At 45.2% G+C, this 18,534-nt stretch overlaps 1 protein-coding gene across 2 annotated transcripts in view; it reads right to left on the bottom strand.

Moving 5' to 3' along the window:
- otog (otogelin) overlaps positions 1–18,534 on the bottom strand; it is a 120,491-nt gene that overhangs the window by 27,583 nt on the left and 74,374 nt on the right. For both annotated transcript variants that reach the window (XM_033039001.1, XM_033039002.1), the window contains exons 34-37: positions 13,583–13,700; positions 5,790–5,869; positions 2,382–4,564; positions 820–997 (exon numbers count right to left, since the gene is read on the bottom strand). In XM_033039001.1, coding sequence (XP_032894892.1) covers positions 820–997; positions 2,382–4,564; positions 5,790–5,869; positions 13,583–13,700 — 2,559 coding nt within the window. The remainder of the gene's footprint in view (positions 1–819; positions 998–2,381; positions 4,565–5,789; positions 5,870–13,582; positions 13,701–18,534) is intronic.

Here is an 18,534-nt window from a genome sequence, read left to right as displayed (position 1 = left end):
ATTTGTATTCATCTTATCGTTCAATTACTTTTTCCTCAGAAATCATAAGCATAGAAGTGCAAGTAAAGTAAGTTCTTCTTTCCATTTCAATGATTTATGTTTAACATGGCGGTGAGCTTCAAAAGATTAATATATTTTGTGTTCGGTTCTTTGTGCAATAAATAGAGAGCAGCACAGTGGCACAGCAGTGGAGTTGCTGCCTCATTGTGCCAGAGACTTGTACCCCTCCGATCCTGACTTTGGATGTTGTCTGTGTGGAGTTTGCACGTTCTGCAGGTCAGGCAGCACCTCTGGAGCGGATGGATGGGTCAGGACTGTTTTGATTTATCGCAGTGGGGAGGGGAGGGGGGGGGGGAAGCAGGAAGAGAGCTGGAAGGGCAGGACCAAGCCTGGAAAGTGATTGGTGGAGAAACTGCAGATGCTGGTTTACGCAAAAGGACACAAAGTGCTGGAGTAACGAAGTGGTTCAGGCAACATCTCTGGGGAACAAGGATAGGTGACATTTTGGGTCAGTGAGGTAGTATACTGGCCAAAAAGTTGTCTATCCATGTTCTCCAGAGATGCTGCCTGACTCGCTGAGGTACTCCAGCACTTTGCGTCCTTAAGCAATAGATGGATATAGGTGAGGTGGGTTTTGATTATAGATGGGTGGACAATGGCCAGAGAAGAAAAGGAGACCAAAGGCCGTGAGATAAGGAGAGGTACTAGGACAAATCATTATGGACTCTGAGGAGCTGCAGCCAGGCACCAACAAAGTCAGTTCATATGAAATCATAATCATTTTAATATACAACACGGGCACAAAGTCAAATATCTTACATGGACATTCCCACTGTGGACAACACTTGTCAGTGTTCACCTGCACGGCAAAACCACGGAACTCACAGCTCGGTGGAATGACGATCTGGGGACAATGATGTGATCGATTGATTTGCATTACTTGCCCTTCCATGCAGATCTGTGTGACACATTCATCTACATCCTGCGGAAATGGGATCTGCAAAACATAAGTTCATAAGTTATAGGAGCAGAAGTACGGCATCAAGTCTACTCCGCCATTCAATCATGGCAGGTCTATCTTTACCTCTCAACCGCATTCTCCTGCCTTCTTTCCATAACCCCTGACACCCGTACTGATGCAGAATTTGTCAATCTCCACATTAAAAATACCCATTGACTCCACGTGACCTCCACAGCCGTCTGTGGCAGTGAATTCCACAGATTCACCACCCTCTTGATGAAAAAAATCCCTCCTCATCTCCTTTCGAAAGGTACATCCTTTTATTCTGAGGCTGTGGCCTCTGGTCCTAGATTTTCCCACCAGTGGAAACTTCCTCTCCACTCTATCCAGGCCGCTCACTATTCTGTAAGTTTTAATGAGGTCCCTTCATCCTTTTAAACTCCAGCGAAGACAGGCCCAGTGCCGTCAAACGCTCATCATATGTTATCATCCTTGGGATCATTCTCGTAAACCTCCTCCGCAACCTCTCCAATGCCAGCACATCCTTCCTCATATGGAGACCACAACTTCTCACAATACTCCAGATATGGGCCCTTCGGCCCAGCTAGTCAATGCCAACTATCAATCACCCATTGATGCTATTTCTATGTGATCCCACTTTCTCTACACATTAGGTGCGGGAAGGAAGAGATTGAACTTTTTTTCACCTTCCATCACAGTGAGGAATGTGGAGTCTCTGTGGTGGATGTTTATGTTAAAATGTGTTGTGTGTTCTGTTGCTTTTTATTTGTATGACTGACTTGGCAAATTAAATTCTTCGTATATTGCAAAACATACTTGGCTAATAAAGTATTATTGGGATTGTGATTGTGAACTGCAGATGCTGGTTCAATCGAAGACAGACACACAGTACTGGAGTGACTCAGCTGGTCAGAACCCATCTTCAGACTGAATGTAGAGGTGGAGGTGGGGGGGGGGGGGGGGGGGGGGGGGAATAAACTGGAGGCGCGTAAGGGCCAGAACAAATCAGGGCCAGCAACAGATGACCTAAGGTAGGGTGTTACCCATAATGGCCCATTGTTGGCTGGGGAAGGTGTAATAACAAGAGAGATACAAAGATGTGACCAGCGTTCACAGATGCCAATTAACCTATAAACCTGTATGTCTTTGGGATGCAGAAGGAAACCCATGTGGTCACAGGGAGAACGTGCAAACTCCACACACACAGACGGCACCCGAGGTCATGATCAAAACCGGGTCTCTGGCGCTGTGAGGCATCGGCTCTACCCACCGCGCCACTGTGTTACCCCAAGTTCTTCCACTGAAAAAACTTTGGCTGAAGTTTTTCACTCAAGATTCCAGCATCTGCAGTTCCTTGCGTCTTTAGTGAAGATCAGAGGTCCACTGATATTTTACTTACAGTGCATTGGCTGGTTGGTGCGACGGTCAGACCTGTGGAGTAGGCAGTTGTTGTGAACACTGTTGGGCCAGCGACTGATTCGAATACCCCAGCAGAAGTAATTGTCAATGAGGTGACATTGGATAAGGTAGATGGTAGTGATTCCGAGGCAGTTGATGACTGTGTAGTTGAAGATTCATATTTAACTGAAGTTACTTTCGAGGTAGTGGGAAGAGTTCCATTCAAACCCACAGACACCGTTTCCACAGTACTCAGCAGTCGTGGAGATGGTGCTGTTTTTCCAACATCTTTACCAGTTTCAGTAGTAGGTCTAGTAGATGTAACAGGCGATGCAGTTGTCTTGTTAACTCCCGCAGATGTAGCAGATGCTTCATGCACTGAAACTGCTGATGTCTCCGTCGCTAATGGTGTTTTAAACAAGACAGTCGTAGGCCTAGTTCCACCTATATCTAACAGCAGAGTGGTTACGCTTACAGTGGTGGTTCTGGGGGCTGAGGTTGGTGTTGTCGCTGTGGAAAGTGAAAAGACAGTTACGGTCGCATTTATTGCGTGCGCGGTTTCTGTTGTTTCAAACGTGACCTCTGCAGCAACAGTGGAGGATTCAGCTGAGGTACTTGTAAGCAACGTAGGCGAGACTGTGGTTGTTCCGAGTTGGGTGGCTACAGTTGCAGTGGTTGTTTTCAGTGTTGACGTTGGAAGAGACACACGTCGTGTGGATGTTGGGATCGCGGTGGTGGATGTTATTAATGGCTGCAAGGATGAAGTTTCGAACTGGGTGGTTGTGTGAGTAGTTGTGAATCTCATTGTGGTGGTTGGTTGCGGTGAGAGCGAGGTACCGCTCGAGTACGGTTCTGCTGTCGAACTGGCCGTCATTTCTGTGCTCTGTAGAGTTGAAGTCGTCTGGAAACCTTCCACAGTTGGACCACTTTCTGGACGTTTCGTAGACGGCGATGGATAGGATTGCTCCAGATACCACGCGGTTGTCATATTTGGAAATGCCACGGGCATCGATGTTTCGAGAGCTGTGGTTTTTGAGGACACTGTAGTGGAGGCTGTTGAATGCAACGTGGTAGTTGATGTGGGGGAAACCTCTTTTGAAGTTGTACGCAATGTCGTTAAACCTAGATCAGTCGCAGGTGGAGTTGTTGTTGGGTGTATTCTTGTGCTCAGAGGAAAAGTTATAGTCCGTTCACTCGCACTTGGTGTGGTGGTTTTATATGTTTCTGTTATCAAAATTGGTGAGGATGTTGTTAATTCTTTAGTCGATGGATGGAAGGTCTCTACTGTCGTGGCTGACAATTTAAAGGGTCCGAGAGTTGATGATGATTTTGTCTTTTCTGTCGTCAAGGACGCTGTTCCAGTGGACCAAGGGTACACAGTGAAGTGGGGATAACGTGGACTAGTGGACTTTGTGGTCGTCGCACTGAGCGTGGGAGGAACAGTTGGCTGCAATTCTTTGGAGGTTGGATATGTCGATGTTATTTCTGAAGTTTGAGGAGCTGAGGTAGTTTGAGTGGTTGACGTTGTCTCTGTGGGGGGATGTGCTACAGGCGTGGAGTGGGAAGTCTTCTCTGGCAACGGTTCTGTCTGCGAAGGAATTGTCTTGGTTGTGGTGGGCCGCCATGCTGTTGGCAATGTTACCCCTGTGCTGGTTGTTGAAGGTTCCCTCGTGGTGACAGTGCGTCGGGTTTCAATGGTTGCAGGCGGCAAATGTGACTCGGTTAGTAACTGGGTTGGTTTTGTGGCATCTATTGGCGTCGACATTTCAAACACAGTAGTTGCTTTGGTGGTTATTATCCTCGCCGAAACGCCTAGCGTGGAAGTGGGTGACATATACGATGTTGTGGATGGAACAAAAGCATGTTCTGTGGTGAGTGTTGTCCATGACGTGGTCTCTGGAGCAGACGTCTCTGCCTCCATCGAGGATGGGGCCGGAGACGTGCCTGCGGTCAAAACCGAGGCACTTGTTGTCAGCTGGGTTACCAGGGGAATCTTTACTGTTGATGTGGGAACAGACACCTTTGTGGTGCTTGAAGTTGTCGGAGAGCTGGCGGCTTGGCCTAATTCAGCCACTGTAATGGAAGTCAGAGGCTGGACTGAAGCATTAAAGGCTGGAGTAGTGGACACCCCAGGCACTGCTGATGTGGATTTGGAAGGTTGAATATAAAGGGCTGGCCTGATGCCTAGTTGAAGAAATGAGAAATAAATAGACATTAAGACTTGACCTACTTCTTCAATTGTTCACTTTAGTTACAATAGTTTATTTTATTGTCACGTGTACCGAGGTACAGTGAAAAGCTTCGTCGCATGCAAATCAGTCAGCAGAAAGACATGATTACAATCGAGCCATTCACAGTGCATGCAAAACACAGTTGTGTGCAAAACTAAAAACAATAACTTTGGATAGGCAAAGCAAATTTTATAATATCAATACATTATGTCTTGCTATCAGACGTTCATCTTTATCCTCCCCAACTTTTAGTGTTTCATTCTAAAGACATACGTGGATAGGAAAGGTTTAGAGGGATATGGGCCAAACGGAGGCAGGTGGGACTGGTGTAGATGTGGTGAGGGGAGGTTGTTAGAGGTTGCCTAAAATTGGTGAATTCAATATTCATACCATTGGGGTTGTAAGCTACGCATGGAATGTGAGCTATTGTGCCTCCTATTTGCATGTGGCCTCACTGGCAATGGAGGAGGTCCAGGGCAGAATGGTCAGTATAGGAATGGGGAAAGAGGGTGAAAATAGTTAGCAGTCGGGAGATCCAGTAAGCCTTAGCGGACCAAGCGCAAGCGTTCAATGAAATGGTCACCGAGTCTGTGCGGAGACACAAAATGCTGGAGTAACTCAGAGGGTCTGGCAGCATTGCTGGAGAACATGGCGTGACGTTTCACACTGGTTGTGGTTGGGTGGGGAGAAAGCTGGAAGAGAAGTAATCTCTGATCAGTCTGAAGAAGGGTTCCAACCCGAAATGTTGCCTATCCATGTTCTCCAGGGATGCTGCCTGGACCGTTTAGTTTCGTGATACATGGAGAACATGAATAGGTGATGTTTCCCATGTAAACAGGCCCTACGGCCCACTAGGTCCATGCCAACACTTGTTCCATGTTGACGAGCACCTTCACATCCACGCCCTACACACTAGGAGGTAATTAACAGAGGGACTTTTAACCAAATAAAATCGCATGTCTTTGGAATCACACGTGGCACTCCAACACTTTGTCTCTCTTTGTCAGTTAAACTTCATCCTCTTCTGAATACTGTTTACAGAATTGCTTGCTCTTTGTGTTTAACTCTGAGATTGATTTTCAAAGCCTGAGCTACTTCCATTCGCCAAGGGTGAGCTCACTTGGCTATATTCAACTTCACGTCTGTACAGGAAGGTAAATAATCAGGTGATCACTTACAGTCCTGCAGATACACGCATCTCTGCGTATCTTCATCAAACAGCATATCCATCGGACAACGAGGCATACAGCCTTCCACACTGAGGAATAAAATAAAACGTTAAATCTGCGATTCATCTGCAATTGTCATTGATGCCCCAGGACAGACTTGTGATATAGAGTCATACAACGTGGGAACATGCCCTTCGGCCCAACTAGCCCATGCCGACCAACACGCCCCATCTACACTAATCCCACCTGCCTGCGTTTGACCCATATCCCTCTAAACCTATCCTATCCATGTACCTGCCTAAATGTTTCTTAAACGTTGTAATAGTCCGCACCTCAACTACCTCCTCCGGCAGCTCATTCCATACGCCTACCATCCTTTGTGTAAAGAAGTTGCCACTCAGTTTCCCCATTAAATCTTTCCCTCCTCATCTTAAACCTATGTTCTCTGTTTCTCGATTCTCTTACTCTGGGTAAAGACACTATCTATTCCTCAGTTCGATTCCTATTACATAGATATCAAGGGTAAAATCAGTAAGGAAAGGGCATTGTTTTGTTCATTTAACCATTTCATTTTTTGACCAACTTCTTAACCAAAATTGAGACACAAGGACGCTGGAATCTTGAGCAAAACACAAAGTACTGTAACATCAACTGTCTATTCTCTCCACAGGTGCTGCTGTTGACCCGCTGAGTTACTCCAGCACTTTGTGTGTTGCTCTTAACCTAAATTGTTGGTTTAACCTGTGCTCATAGTCGATTCATAAAATGGCAACTTTACCTGGCTAATCAGGCACGGACTTCTCGATAAAAGACCCTAACAATTATTGCGATGGCTTGAAACTATAAAAATCATTACTCTTGGAATGTGTTAGGACATAGAACAGTACAGCACAGTAACAGGCCCTTGGATCCACGATGTCTGAGCCAAACCAAGCTAAACTAATCTCCTCAGCCTGAACATGATCCATATCCCGCCATTCCTGATATATCCATTTGTCCATCTAAAAGTTTCTTAAACACCATTATCGTATCTGCCTCCACAATCGCTCCCCGCAGTGCATTCCAGACACCCACTGTGTAAAAAATAAAAAAAATAAAAATGAAACACTTGCCCCGTACATACCTTTTGGCCCTCTCACCTTAATGCATGCCCTCTTGTATTTGACATTTCCACCCTGGGTGTAAAGATCTTTTGGAGCAGGTTACTTTTGATTGGTAATGGGCACCTCTAGATCTCTGCCTTTTAATGATCTTCACGTTTGTCATAGGTAGAGATTCATCCCCACTTCACAAACATTGAATCGTTGGAAGATTCGTTACTGTGTTTTAGGTCAAATATAGGTCTTTTTGAGTGAATGCCATACTGGTTTGCACCCAGCGAAGGTAAATATATTGGTCAATATTCCCCAATACTGAATAGAATAGTTTATTGTCACATGTGACAAGTCAGTCATTCTTTGCTTGCATACCTCGCCATGCACTCACAGTGGTTCCCCCACCCTCACAGCAGTCTCCCCATGCCGGGACACCATTGTCCAGTGTTCTGCCCTCCCCCCCCACGCCGGGTCCCAATGCCGGGTCCCCATTGTTCAATTTCCCCCCCCACGCTTTCTCCTTTGTTCCTTCCCTATTTAAGTACATTTTGCTGAACTATGTTCATTGAACAAGGTCAGAATGAGCTCATCATGGTGCAGGCTCTCGGTGCTAATTTTCCCCGTGCAACAGCAATTGGGACAAGGGGCAAACGATGGCCATACGTAGACAAAGCTTGCAGATGATGATAAATCTTTTGTCCAATAATTTTGCACTAAAACCTTCTCTGCTTAGATAGTGAGAATAAATACTCAGATAGAAGTATTACTAACTGTCCAATGGCCTTTTTCAATCAATATATTCCTGTTTCTGTGATATTTTGGCAAAATAATTTCAATATTGCTACATTTATCTTTGGTTTGCACGTGTATTCATTTCCACTCGTATAACTCTATTGACAAATTTCCCTCCCTTGGTACGGTTCATTATTGCCGCATGTGCAGAGGTACAGTGACGAGCTTTGTTTTACCATACAGAATAAAATCAAGGCAAACTCAAATAGAGCAAATGGGAAGATGCAGAACATAATTCTCAGTATTGTATTGGAGAGACAAAGTCCAATGTCTGCAATGGGGAAGAGGTGAATCGAACAGTACCCTCACTTATGGTCTTTGTCATAGAGTCATACGGCACGGAAACCTTCAGGCCATCACCCATCCATGCCCAACAGAAGGCCCCCTCTAAGCTGGTCCCACCTGCCTGCATTTGGCCCATATCCTCTGGCAGGTCGTATCGTACCCCAACCACCCTCTGAGTGAAAACGTTGCCACTCAGGTTTGCCGCTGAAATCTTTCCCCTCTCACCTTTAACCTATGTTCTCTGGTAAACCCCTACTCTGGGTACGAGGCATTTTTTTTGCAAAATATTTTCAATTTCCTGAAACTTATTTTGGTTGTAGATTTGTGTACAAATGTATTCATTTCCACATATAATTCTATTGTCTCAAATTTTTCTCTCAAACTTAGGTTGAGGTTTATTATTGTCACGTGTACCGAGGTACAGTCAAAGCCTTGTCTTGCATGCCATCCAATCAAATCAGATAATACTATACATCATGCAATCAAGCAAAACTCAAGTGTAATAGGTAGAGTAAAGGGGGAGATACAGACTGCAGAATATAGTTCTCAACATTGTAGCGCATCAGTTCCATAGACAAAGTCCAATGCCCACAATGGGGTAAAGGTGAATCAAACAGTATCGTAGCTTACTAGTACAGTATCGGGCGGCTTGGTGGTGCAGGGGTGGAGTTGCTGCCTTACAGCAAATGCAGCACCAGAGACCCGGGTTCGATCCTGACTACGGGTGCTGTCTGTACAGAGTTTGTACGTTTTCCCCGTGACCTGCGTGGGTTTTTTTTCGAGATCATCGATTTCCTCCCACACTCCAAAGACGTACGGGTTTGTAGGTTAATTGGTAAATGTATAAAAATGTTCCCAGTGGGTGTAGAATAGTGTTAATGTGTGGGGAATCGCTGGTCGGCGCAGAACCGGAGGGACGAAGGGCCTGTTTCCGCGCTGTATCTCGGAACTAAACTTATGAAAGTTCATGTAATGATAAGTTGTAGCCGTCCCCAACATGCCCTAAATGTAGCTATATAAAAAATATGATAAAAAGTGCAACAGAAATTTAAACCTTGTAGTGGTGTGCAGGAAGGAAGTGCAGATGCTAGTTTAAACTGAGGATAGACACAAAATGCTGGAACAACTCAGCAGGACAGGCAGTATCTCTGGATAAAAGGAAAGGGTAATGTTTCGGGTCTCAACCCTTCTTCAGTCTAAAGGGTCTTGACCAGAATCATCACCCATTTGTTCTATCCAGAGAAGCTGCCCGTCCTGCTGAGTTACTCCAGCATTTTGTGTCAATCTTAAATTTTGTAGTGATGGATTTACGAAGTTGTATAAAATTACTATTTGTATATGATTTATTTATATTTTCTGAAGATCATTGGAAATTCTACCATTGGCAGTTTGAATACTGCACAAGTGATTGCAATGCAGAGAAGGACACAAAGTGCTGACGTTACTCAGCAGGTCAGACAATAGGTAGAGCAAAGGGATACAGAGAGATACAGAGTGCAGATTATAGGTCTCAGCATTGTAGTGCATCCGTTCCACAGACAGTCCCAATGTCCGCAATGGTGAATATGGTGAATCGGCCAGCACTCTAGCTTAAGGTCTTCACGGAAGTGAGCACTGCATTTTCAGGAGGCATCACAGTGGCATGTCAACTATGTTGCATTTTCAGATTTAGATAGAGATTTACTTTACAAATAAGTCACAGCGAGGCAGAAAACTACAGTCGGCTAATCTGCAGGCTTCAGCCACTGAACTTTATCCCTAAATTTAGCAACAAGTCCAGCAATGAGGTATTGATTGTGGCATTCTTCAACAATACCAAACTAAGTTACCTATAAATATTAGCTTTGAACTAGTCAAAACTATTAATCAACAATGTGGATCAGTTCCATGATTGCATTACTTCCTTCTGGTAGTTTAGCTAGTTTAGTTTAATTTAGTGATACAGCATGGAAACAGGCCCTTCGGCCCACCAATTCCACGCTGACCATCGATCACCTGTTCACACTAGTTCCATGTTATCCCACTTTATCATCCACACCCTACACACTAGGGAGGGCCAATTAACCCGCAAAAAAAAACATGTCTTTGTGATGTGGGAGGAAACCGGAGCACCAGAAGAAACTCCACAGATAGACAACACCCGAGGTCAGGATCGAACCTGGATCTCTGGTGCTGTGAGGCAGCGGCTCTACTTGCTGTGCCACAGTGTCACCCTAAAGCGGTAGTTTTAGGGCATTTATAACAAAGCTTTCAGTAAAATGACCGGATAAAACCCAGCATCCTTGATGGAAAGTCTACCTCTGTAACTCTGAAGCAGAGGGAAAAAAACATAAAGTTGAAATGATAGAGTGCAGATCAAGGTGGAGCACAGGCAAGAGAGGGGGAGAGAGTAGGGGGTGGGGGGCAGGGGAGAGAAGAAAGGGTTGCTGAATTAGTTTATGAACAGGGTGTTTGTAATTTAGGCTGTAGACAGTATGGGCCAAGCTGGCTGTCTGTCTGTCTCTGTCTGTCCGTCTCCGTCCCTCCCACTGTCCATCCTTCTCTGTCTGCCCTCTCCGTCTGTGTCTGTCTCTCTCTGTCAGTGTGTCTCTCTCTGTGCCTGCATCTGTCTCTCTCCATCTGTGTGTCTCCCTCTCCATCTGCATCTGTCCCTCTCCGTCTGTGTCTCTCTCTCCTTCTGCATCCGTCTCTCTCCGTCTGCCCCTCTCTCTGCATCTGTCTCTCCCTCCGTCTGAATCTGCCCCTCTCCGTCCACGTCTGTCTCTCTCTTCGCCTGTGTCCGTCCCTCTCTCCGTCTGTGTCTGCCCCTCTGTCTGCTTCCGTCCCTCTCTCCGTCTGCATCTGTCCCTCTGCGTTTGCCCCTCTGCGTCTGTCTAACTAACTGAAAGACACTCTCCAGACTCATGTACAAGCAATGCAAATTGATGAACAGTTGTGGATTCACAGTGGAGGCTGCTTACTCTCTGGAAATTGAACACCAGCCCGGACCAATGCATCTGCAAAGTCCACTCAGTGGGTGAAACCAGGAAGAAATTCACATGATGAAAATAGTTATCTATTTGCGATTCGTACAAAACTTCATATAAATCACCTACATTTTATAAAGCAACATCTTAATTTTCAGAATAAAAATGGAGTGACTTTTGACATGAAATACAAGGAACACATGCTGAGGATATTAAAAGCTAAAATGATCAGTCAGTTGTCAAAAGCTTACATTACTTAGTGCGAGCCCAGAATAGCCAAATAAATAGTGATACGAAAATGAAATCCTGTGAACGTGCACAGATGTATTTAGATCACGGCTCTGCCTCTGAAAGCAAACTTATCCTTAAATTCTTAGACATAGCAGATGCATGCATTGCATGCCTTCGGATTTGTGTATCATTTTTTGATATGTTGAAAATCAGACCTCACACAGAGATTAATGTGGATAGATTATTTTGCGATAGAATGGAGAAAGCAGGAATATTATTTTTTTTATTGAGTAGCCGTTGAGTGACATTAACAGTGAAGCAAAATTCAGAAAGCTTACAGGACAGTGGCTTTGCATCTGTAGCTCTACCCAATACAGGCACCTCCTGACTTAAATAAAGGTAACATTCTGTGAACCCTTATGTTAGTCGTATTTTACGCAAGTCAGAATCATCAACTGTGTCTGTCACTGAGAGTATTAGCTGTCTCAATGGTGTCCGTCTGTGTCCAGGGCACTTTCTGCAGCGCAAGGCCTTCTGGGTAATCACTACCACCATTGCCGGCTTGTTTCCGGTGTAAACTTGAGTGAATGTACAGTGTTGTGCAAATTATAAACAGCCTTGATTGCTGTAGGGACTGAGTACAGAATTGTTTACATAAGTGAGAGTCTACACAGGGGCGCAGTGGTAGAGCTGCTGCCTTACTGTGTCAGACACCCGGGTTCAAACCTGACTATGGGTGCTGTCTGTATGGAGTTTGCATTTTCTCCCTGTGACCACATGGGTTTTCTCCGGGTGCTCTGGTTTCCTCCCACACTCCAAAGATAGTCACTAATCAATAGATGTATAGATTTGTAGGTTAATTGGCCAGTAAATTTGTAAATTGTTCCTGTGTAGGATGGTGCTAGAGTGCGGGGATCGCTGCTCGATACAGACTCGGTGGGCCGAAGGGTCTGTTTTCGCACTGGATCTCTAAAGTCCAAACATTATTTAGGCAGAGTTGATTAGCTTAACCTGGCATCGTGTTCAGCATGGATATTGTGATCGACCTGCTCAGTTATTCCAACATTTTTGATAGAATAGAGAAAGCAGGAATATCATTTTGTTTACTAAGGGCGGCACAGTGGCACAGAGACCAAGGTTCGATCCTGACCTCTGATGCTCTGTCTGTGTGTGGAGTTTGCATGTTCTCCCTGTGACCATGTGGGTTTCCTCACATATCCTCCCACTGTGTTTGTACGATAATTTGCTTTGCAAAAATTGTAAATTGTCCGTGTGGGATAGTGCTAGTGTACGGGGTGATCGCTGGTCGGCGCGGACTCCGTGGGCCAAAGGGCCTGTGGACGGCTTGATTGTAATCATGCATAGACTTTACGCTGATCGGATAGCATGTAAACAAAAGCTTTTCACTGAACCTCGGTACACGAGACAATAATGAATGAAACTAAACTAGACGATGAGAAAGTGTGAGGCAAAAGGAATGAAGAGTTAACTAATATCATCAGCTAATAGCACGGCAGAATAGTCAAAGTACTAGCAGGTGTGTTTTCAATCTCTTGCAGGAGAACTCGATGTATAATTAGCACTTGGTCAGAACGTTAAGCCCGTGTTTACAGCCTGGAGATCAAAGTGTTGACAATTATTGATGCTGCTCCCTCTAAATCAGTGGACAACAGCAGCACACTGATCATTTAAGTTTACGGTCTACTTGCATCTAACCCTCCCTCTCACATCACACTTCATCACATGCTGGCAACCCCTTTTATAAACCTAGCCGTAAACCTCAAGCTATTTTAAAGAAAAGTTGTTAAAAAATAAAATCAATCTTTCATTCATAAACTGCTTCATGGAATGGAGAACAGTGCAACAAAGTGCTGGAGTAATTCAGCAGGACAGGTAGCATCTAAGGAGGGAGTGGACAGATGACGTCTCGGGTCGGGACACTTCTTCCGCAATGTCGTCTGTCCATTCCTTCCAAAGATGCTGCCTGAACCATTGAGCACCTTGTGTCTTGCTCAACATTACAGCATCTGCAAATACCCATGTCTCCATAGAACAGTACAACATAGGAACAGATCTTGCAGCCCACAAAGCTAAACATGATGCCAAGTTGAACTAACCCCCTCTGCCTGCATATGATCCATATCCAACTAAATATCTCTTTAAATGCCACTATCTATTCTATTCTGCCTCCACCACCACTCCTGGCAGTGCACTCGCCACCCTCTGTGCGAAAAAATAAATAAATAAATGCCTATATATCTCCTTCAAACTTTGCCCCTTTCACCTTAAAGCTATGCCCTCTAACCCTTAACATTTCCAACCTGGGGTAAAACGGTTCTGATAATTGTTAGAGAAATATTGCATGTTCATTCATCAGGCTGTGCAGAAGAAAGGGCAGTGGAGATTTAATGTTTCTGGATGTGTCCACATTTACCTTGGTAAATCTTGACAGATGTTGTCTGTAGGATCTCTGCAGGTTCTGATACAAGGATTGGCACAAGTCTCATACCGCCACTCACAGGTAGAATAAACCGGAGACAAGACCTCAGCATCTGTACAAATACACAAAGAAACGTTTAATTTGGGAGTCCCTACATACAACAGCGTGAAACATCTGGAATCACATCCAGTAGAAACAAGGAATTGCAGATGTTGGTTAATTCACAAAAGGTCACAAAGTGTAGAAACAAAGAACTGCAGATGCTGGTTTACACCAAAGATAGACACAAAGTGCCGGAGTAACTCAGCGGGTCAGGCAGCATCTTTGGAGAAAAAGAATGGGTGATGTTTCGGGTCGGGCAGTGGGGCACAACATTTTGCAACTTGTGGACCTGCCACTTGACAGCTCCAGCAATCCGAGTTCAATCCTGACTGCAGGTGCTGTCTGTGTGGAGTTTGCACGGTCTTGATGTGACTACGGTATGTGAGTTTCTTCCCATGTACCTTCAGATTTAGGGACAGTTTCTTCCTAGCTGTTATCAGGCAACTGAACCATCCTATCAACAACTAGAGAGCGGGCCCGTCCTCCTATCTACCTCATGCGAGACCCTCGGACTACCTTTCATTGGACTTTACTGGACTTTATCTTGTACTAAACAGTATTCCCTTTATCCTGTGTCTGTACATTGTGGATGGCTTAATTGTAATCAAGTATAGTATTTTCTTTGACTGGATAGCTTTTCACTGTACCTCGGTACACGTGACAATAAAAATAATAAGCTGAATAAACTTTTACGTAAGTCGGGGAGTGCATGTACAATTTCTTGAGGAATTTCTGATGTGTCTGCCCTCAACCAGCTCCAGTTGGGCAATATTCTGGTTTTGTTCAAAGAACTCGGATGAGATTAAAATTTTTGTTACTCAGTAACTTGGGATTAATGTTCGCCAGCCGACTCCACAGCTGGAGTGTCGAGATATTTATCTGAAATCGCACTGGTGAAAAAGAGCAGCACCTGTTGGAAAAAGGCTCTTATTACAGATTATGAAAATAATTAAGCCTGTTTTATGCACTTCAATTCTTAATTCAGAAGAGGCAATACAATATAAAATACCACAGAACATTATGGTATCAACCATTTTCAGACATAAATGAAAACCTTGAATACTGGAATTATTAAATTTAAAACCCGGTTTATTATCAAATACTGGTCGATCATTATTTGACGCATAGAAATGTTATAATGCTGGATCTTAGTTTAATTTATTGTCATGTGTATCAGGGTACAGTGAGAATCTTTTTTTTTTGCGTGTTATTTGGTCAGCAAACGTACCTAACTACTTGTGCTCCAGAGATGCTGCCTGACTTGCTGAGTTACCCCCAAATTTTGTGCCTATCCGGTGTAAAGCAGCATCTACAGTTCCTTCCTGCACATACATGATTATAATCAATCCGTCTACAGTGTACAGATACATGATTGGCCAGGCTAGCACTTTACTCCCTGGATGAGGGGCTATCTTACAGAAGTGTACAAAATCATGAGGGAAATGGATGGGGGTGAATGGAAATTTTACCCAAGGTTGCAGAATCTGGGGGTGTGGGGGCAGGGTTGTGGAGAAGTGTTGTGGAGGAGTGTTGTGGGGGCGGGGTTGTGGAGGCGGGGTTGTGGAGGCGGGGTTGTGGGGGAGGGGGGAGTGAGCTCGGAGAAAAGACGGAGGAAGGGCTATGGGGGAGAGGGGGGCATCACGGGAGAGGGGGGGAGGAGCCAGCGAGGGGGACCAGAGGAGTAGTGGCTGGAATTGTCAGTCCGATGGGGACTCACAGCGGGCGCTGGTCGCTGGTCGTTCTCCTCCGCCGGGATCCGAGTCTCCGCTTTCCTCAGCTGCTTGGGGTGGGGCTGCTGCTTGGGGCAAGACGGGGCTGGGCTGGGCAGGGCTGGTCTCGGCTAGGCTGGGCGCGGCTGAGCTGCTTCGGGTCCCTCCGAAAGTCCGGTTGAAAACCTCCACCGGCCACCCTCAGCTCCAGTAAAGACGCGCTGGTGCAGGAAGGGGCAGACTATCCCAGGGAGTGACAGGGGAAGAGACTAATCCGCGCGGCGCTGACTGGCAGGAGAAGAGATCAATCTGCACACGCGCGGTTTTTAAGATTGTTAAACCTCGTTAACTTATACGACATTCAACCGATCGGAACGAAACTTGGTGCAATCGCAGCGCAGGAACTGATGAGTGAACTGGCGAAAAATCGTAGAACTATCGCGAACCATTTTTACGCAAATAGAAAGACCGTCAAACCCGAAGATAACAAGTTCAGAGTTTTAGTTATGTACTAGACTAAGTGGGACCCATTGGGTCCCAGCATCACTCAGGAGGGCTGGTCATCCAACGCAATATTCCACCTCTCCACCAATTCTAATATTGGTGGCCAGTTGGGGGGGGGGGGGGGGCTTTCTGGAGCGCTAGTATGGGTGTTGTGGGCTGAAGGGACTGGTTTCCAGAGGGCTAGTATGCAAATTGTGCGCCAAATGGATTCTTGGGCTGGCGTCTCAGTCAATCAAGCCTGTTGTGCTGGCAATTCACTCACGGCTGGTGGGCTGGTAGTTGACTCACGGCTAATCCTTGAAATTCTATTTCAAGCAGGGTATAAGGCCATCAAATTCAAGTGCAGTTTCTTACCACTTCTAGCAGGGTGCAAGGCCACCAAATTCAAGTGCAGTTTCATACCATTTGAAGTAGGGTGCAAAGCCACTAAAGACAGCGAGTCGTGACCTCTCCCTCCTCCTCCTTGCAGAGACTGAGCCACACCCACATTTCCGGGTTTTATAACCCCCCCCCCATCGGAAAAGGTGTGACTTTCATGGAGTGATTGACAGGAGAGAGATTCTCAACATTTAAAAAAAAAACTAATAACACTTTTATTTTTCATTGATGGGAAGAATTCTCTGCACCTGCTCAGCGGAGGGGGACTGAGTAAGATGGCCAAAAATCACAGCCGTAAGTGGTAGCGTTTTATCTAAAATCAATATACAGTGCAAACAGGAAGTAAGTGCATTTACATGAAGTGCCTTTTAACTTCAAGCCAAAACACCCAAGCAACCATTTGCAATAAGTAGTGCATTTCAACTTCATGCCACCATTTGCAGTAAGTGGTGCCTTTCAACTTCAAGCCAATGCATCCAAGCCACCATTTGCAGTAAGTAGTGGCTTTCAACTTCAAACCACACCCAAGCCACCATTAGCAGTAAGAGGTGCCTTTCAACTTCAAATCAAAGCTCCCAAGCCACCATTTGCAGTAAGTAGTGCCTTTCAACTTAATGCCAAAGCACCCAAGCTACAATTTGCAGTAAGTAGTGCCTTTCAACTTCATGCCACCATTTGCAGTAAGTAGTGCCTTTCAACTTAAAGCCAAAGCACCCAAGCCACCATTTGCAGTAAGTAGTGCCTTTCAACTTCAAGCCACAATTTGCAGTAAGTAGTGCCTTTCAACTTCAAGCCAATGCACCCACGCCCCTATTTGCAGTAAGTAATGCATTTTAACTTCAAGCCATTGCACCCAAGCCACCATCTGCAGTAAGTAGTGCCTTTCAACTTCATGCCACCATTTGCAGTAAGTGGTGTCTTTCAACTTCAAGCCACACCCAAGCCACACCCAACCCATCATTTGCAGTAAGTAGTGCCTTTCAACTTCAAAGCTCCCAAGCCACCATTTGCAGTAAGTGGTGTCTTTCAACTTCAAGCCACACCCAAGCCACACCCAAGCCATCATTTGCAGTAAGCGGTGTCTTTCAACTTCAAGCCACACCCAAGCCATCATTTGCAGTAAGTAGTGCCTTTCAACTTCAAAGCTCCCAAGCCACCATTTGCAGTAAGTGGTGTCTTTCAACTTCAAGCCACACCCAAGCCATCATTTGCAGTAAGTGGTGTCTTTCAACTTCAAGCCACACCCATGCCACACCCAAGCCACCATTTGCAGTAAGTAGTACCTTTCAACTTCAAGCCAAAGCAACCAAGCCACCATTTGCAGTAATAGTGCCTTTCAACTTCAAACCAGCTCCCAAGCCACCATTTGCAGTAAGTAGTGCTTCCAACTTCAAGCCAAAGCACCCAAGCCACCATTTGCAGTAAGTAGTGCCTTTCAACTTCATGCCACCATTTGCAATAAGTAATGCCTTTCAACATCAAGCCACAATTTGCAGTAAGTAGTGCCTTTCAACTTCAAGCCAATGCACCCACGCCCCCCATTTGCAGTAAGTAGTGCCTTTCAACTTCAAGCCACACCCAAGCCATCATTTGCAGGAAGTAGTGCCTTTCAACTTCAACCAATAGAGACATTTGTTGCAAGCTTTAGAACCAATAGAGACACTTTTTGCAAGGTTTAGAACCAATAGAGACACTTTTTGCAAGGTTTAGAACCAATAGAGACACTTTTTGCAAGCTTTAGAACCAATAGACATTTTTTTGCAAGCTTTAGAACCAATGGACATTTTTTTTGCCAGCTTTAGAACCAATAGACATTTTTTTGCAAGCTTTAGAACCAATAGACATTTTTTTGCAAGCTTTAGAACCACTGGCACTTACATTTGAGTAGACATGTGTTCAGTGTTATTCACAGCTCAGAGAAACGTGACCCTCTGCCTTCCTCCATCTTGAAGAGACTGTGTGGCACACCACTTCCTGGTTTTATAGTTCCTCCCCCCTGCCGCCAGCGGGGGCAGCAGAGAGAATGGGGAATTTTGTAAAAACATTAATATCTCTGTCATTTTTAATCGACGGGAAAAATCCTCGGCACACATGTGGCGGAGGGGGGCTCTGAGCAAGGTGGCCAAAAATGACGGCCGTAGGTGGCGGCGTTCTCTCGGAAATCGCAGCACAGATGGCCAAACCCGGTCAAGAACAGACATTTAGTAATATAGATAGATAGATGGGGCCAACACGTTCAATTTGGCCCACTAT

The sequence above is a fragment of the Amblyraja radiata genome, chromosome 20 (assembly GCF_010909765.2).
Source record: "Amblyraja radiata isolate CabotCenter1 chromosome 20, sAmbRad1.1.pri, whole genome shotgun sequence".
Taxonomy (NCBI): domain Eukaryota; kingdom Metazoa; phylum Chordata; class Chondrichthyes; order Rajiformes; family Rajidae; genus Amblyraja; species Amblyraja radiata.
The sequence above is the reverse complement of the archived record's forward strand: the minus strand, read 5'-3'. Positions and strand labels throughout refer to the sequence as shown.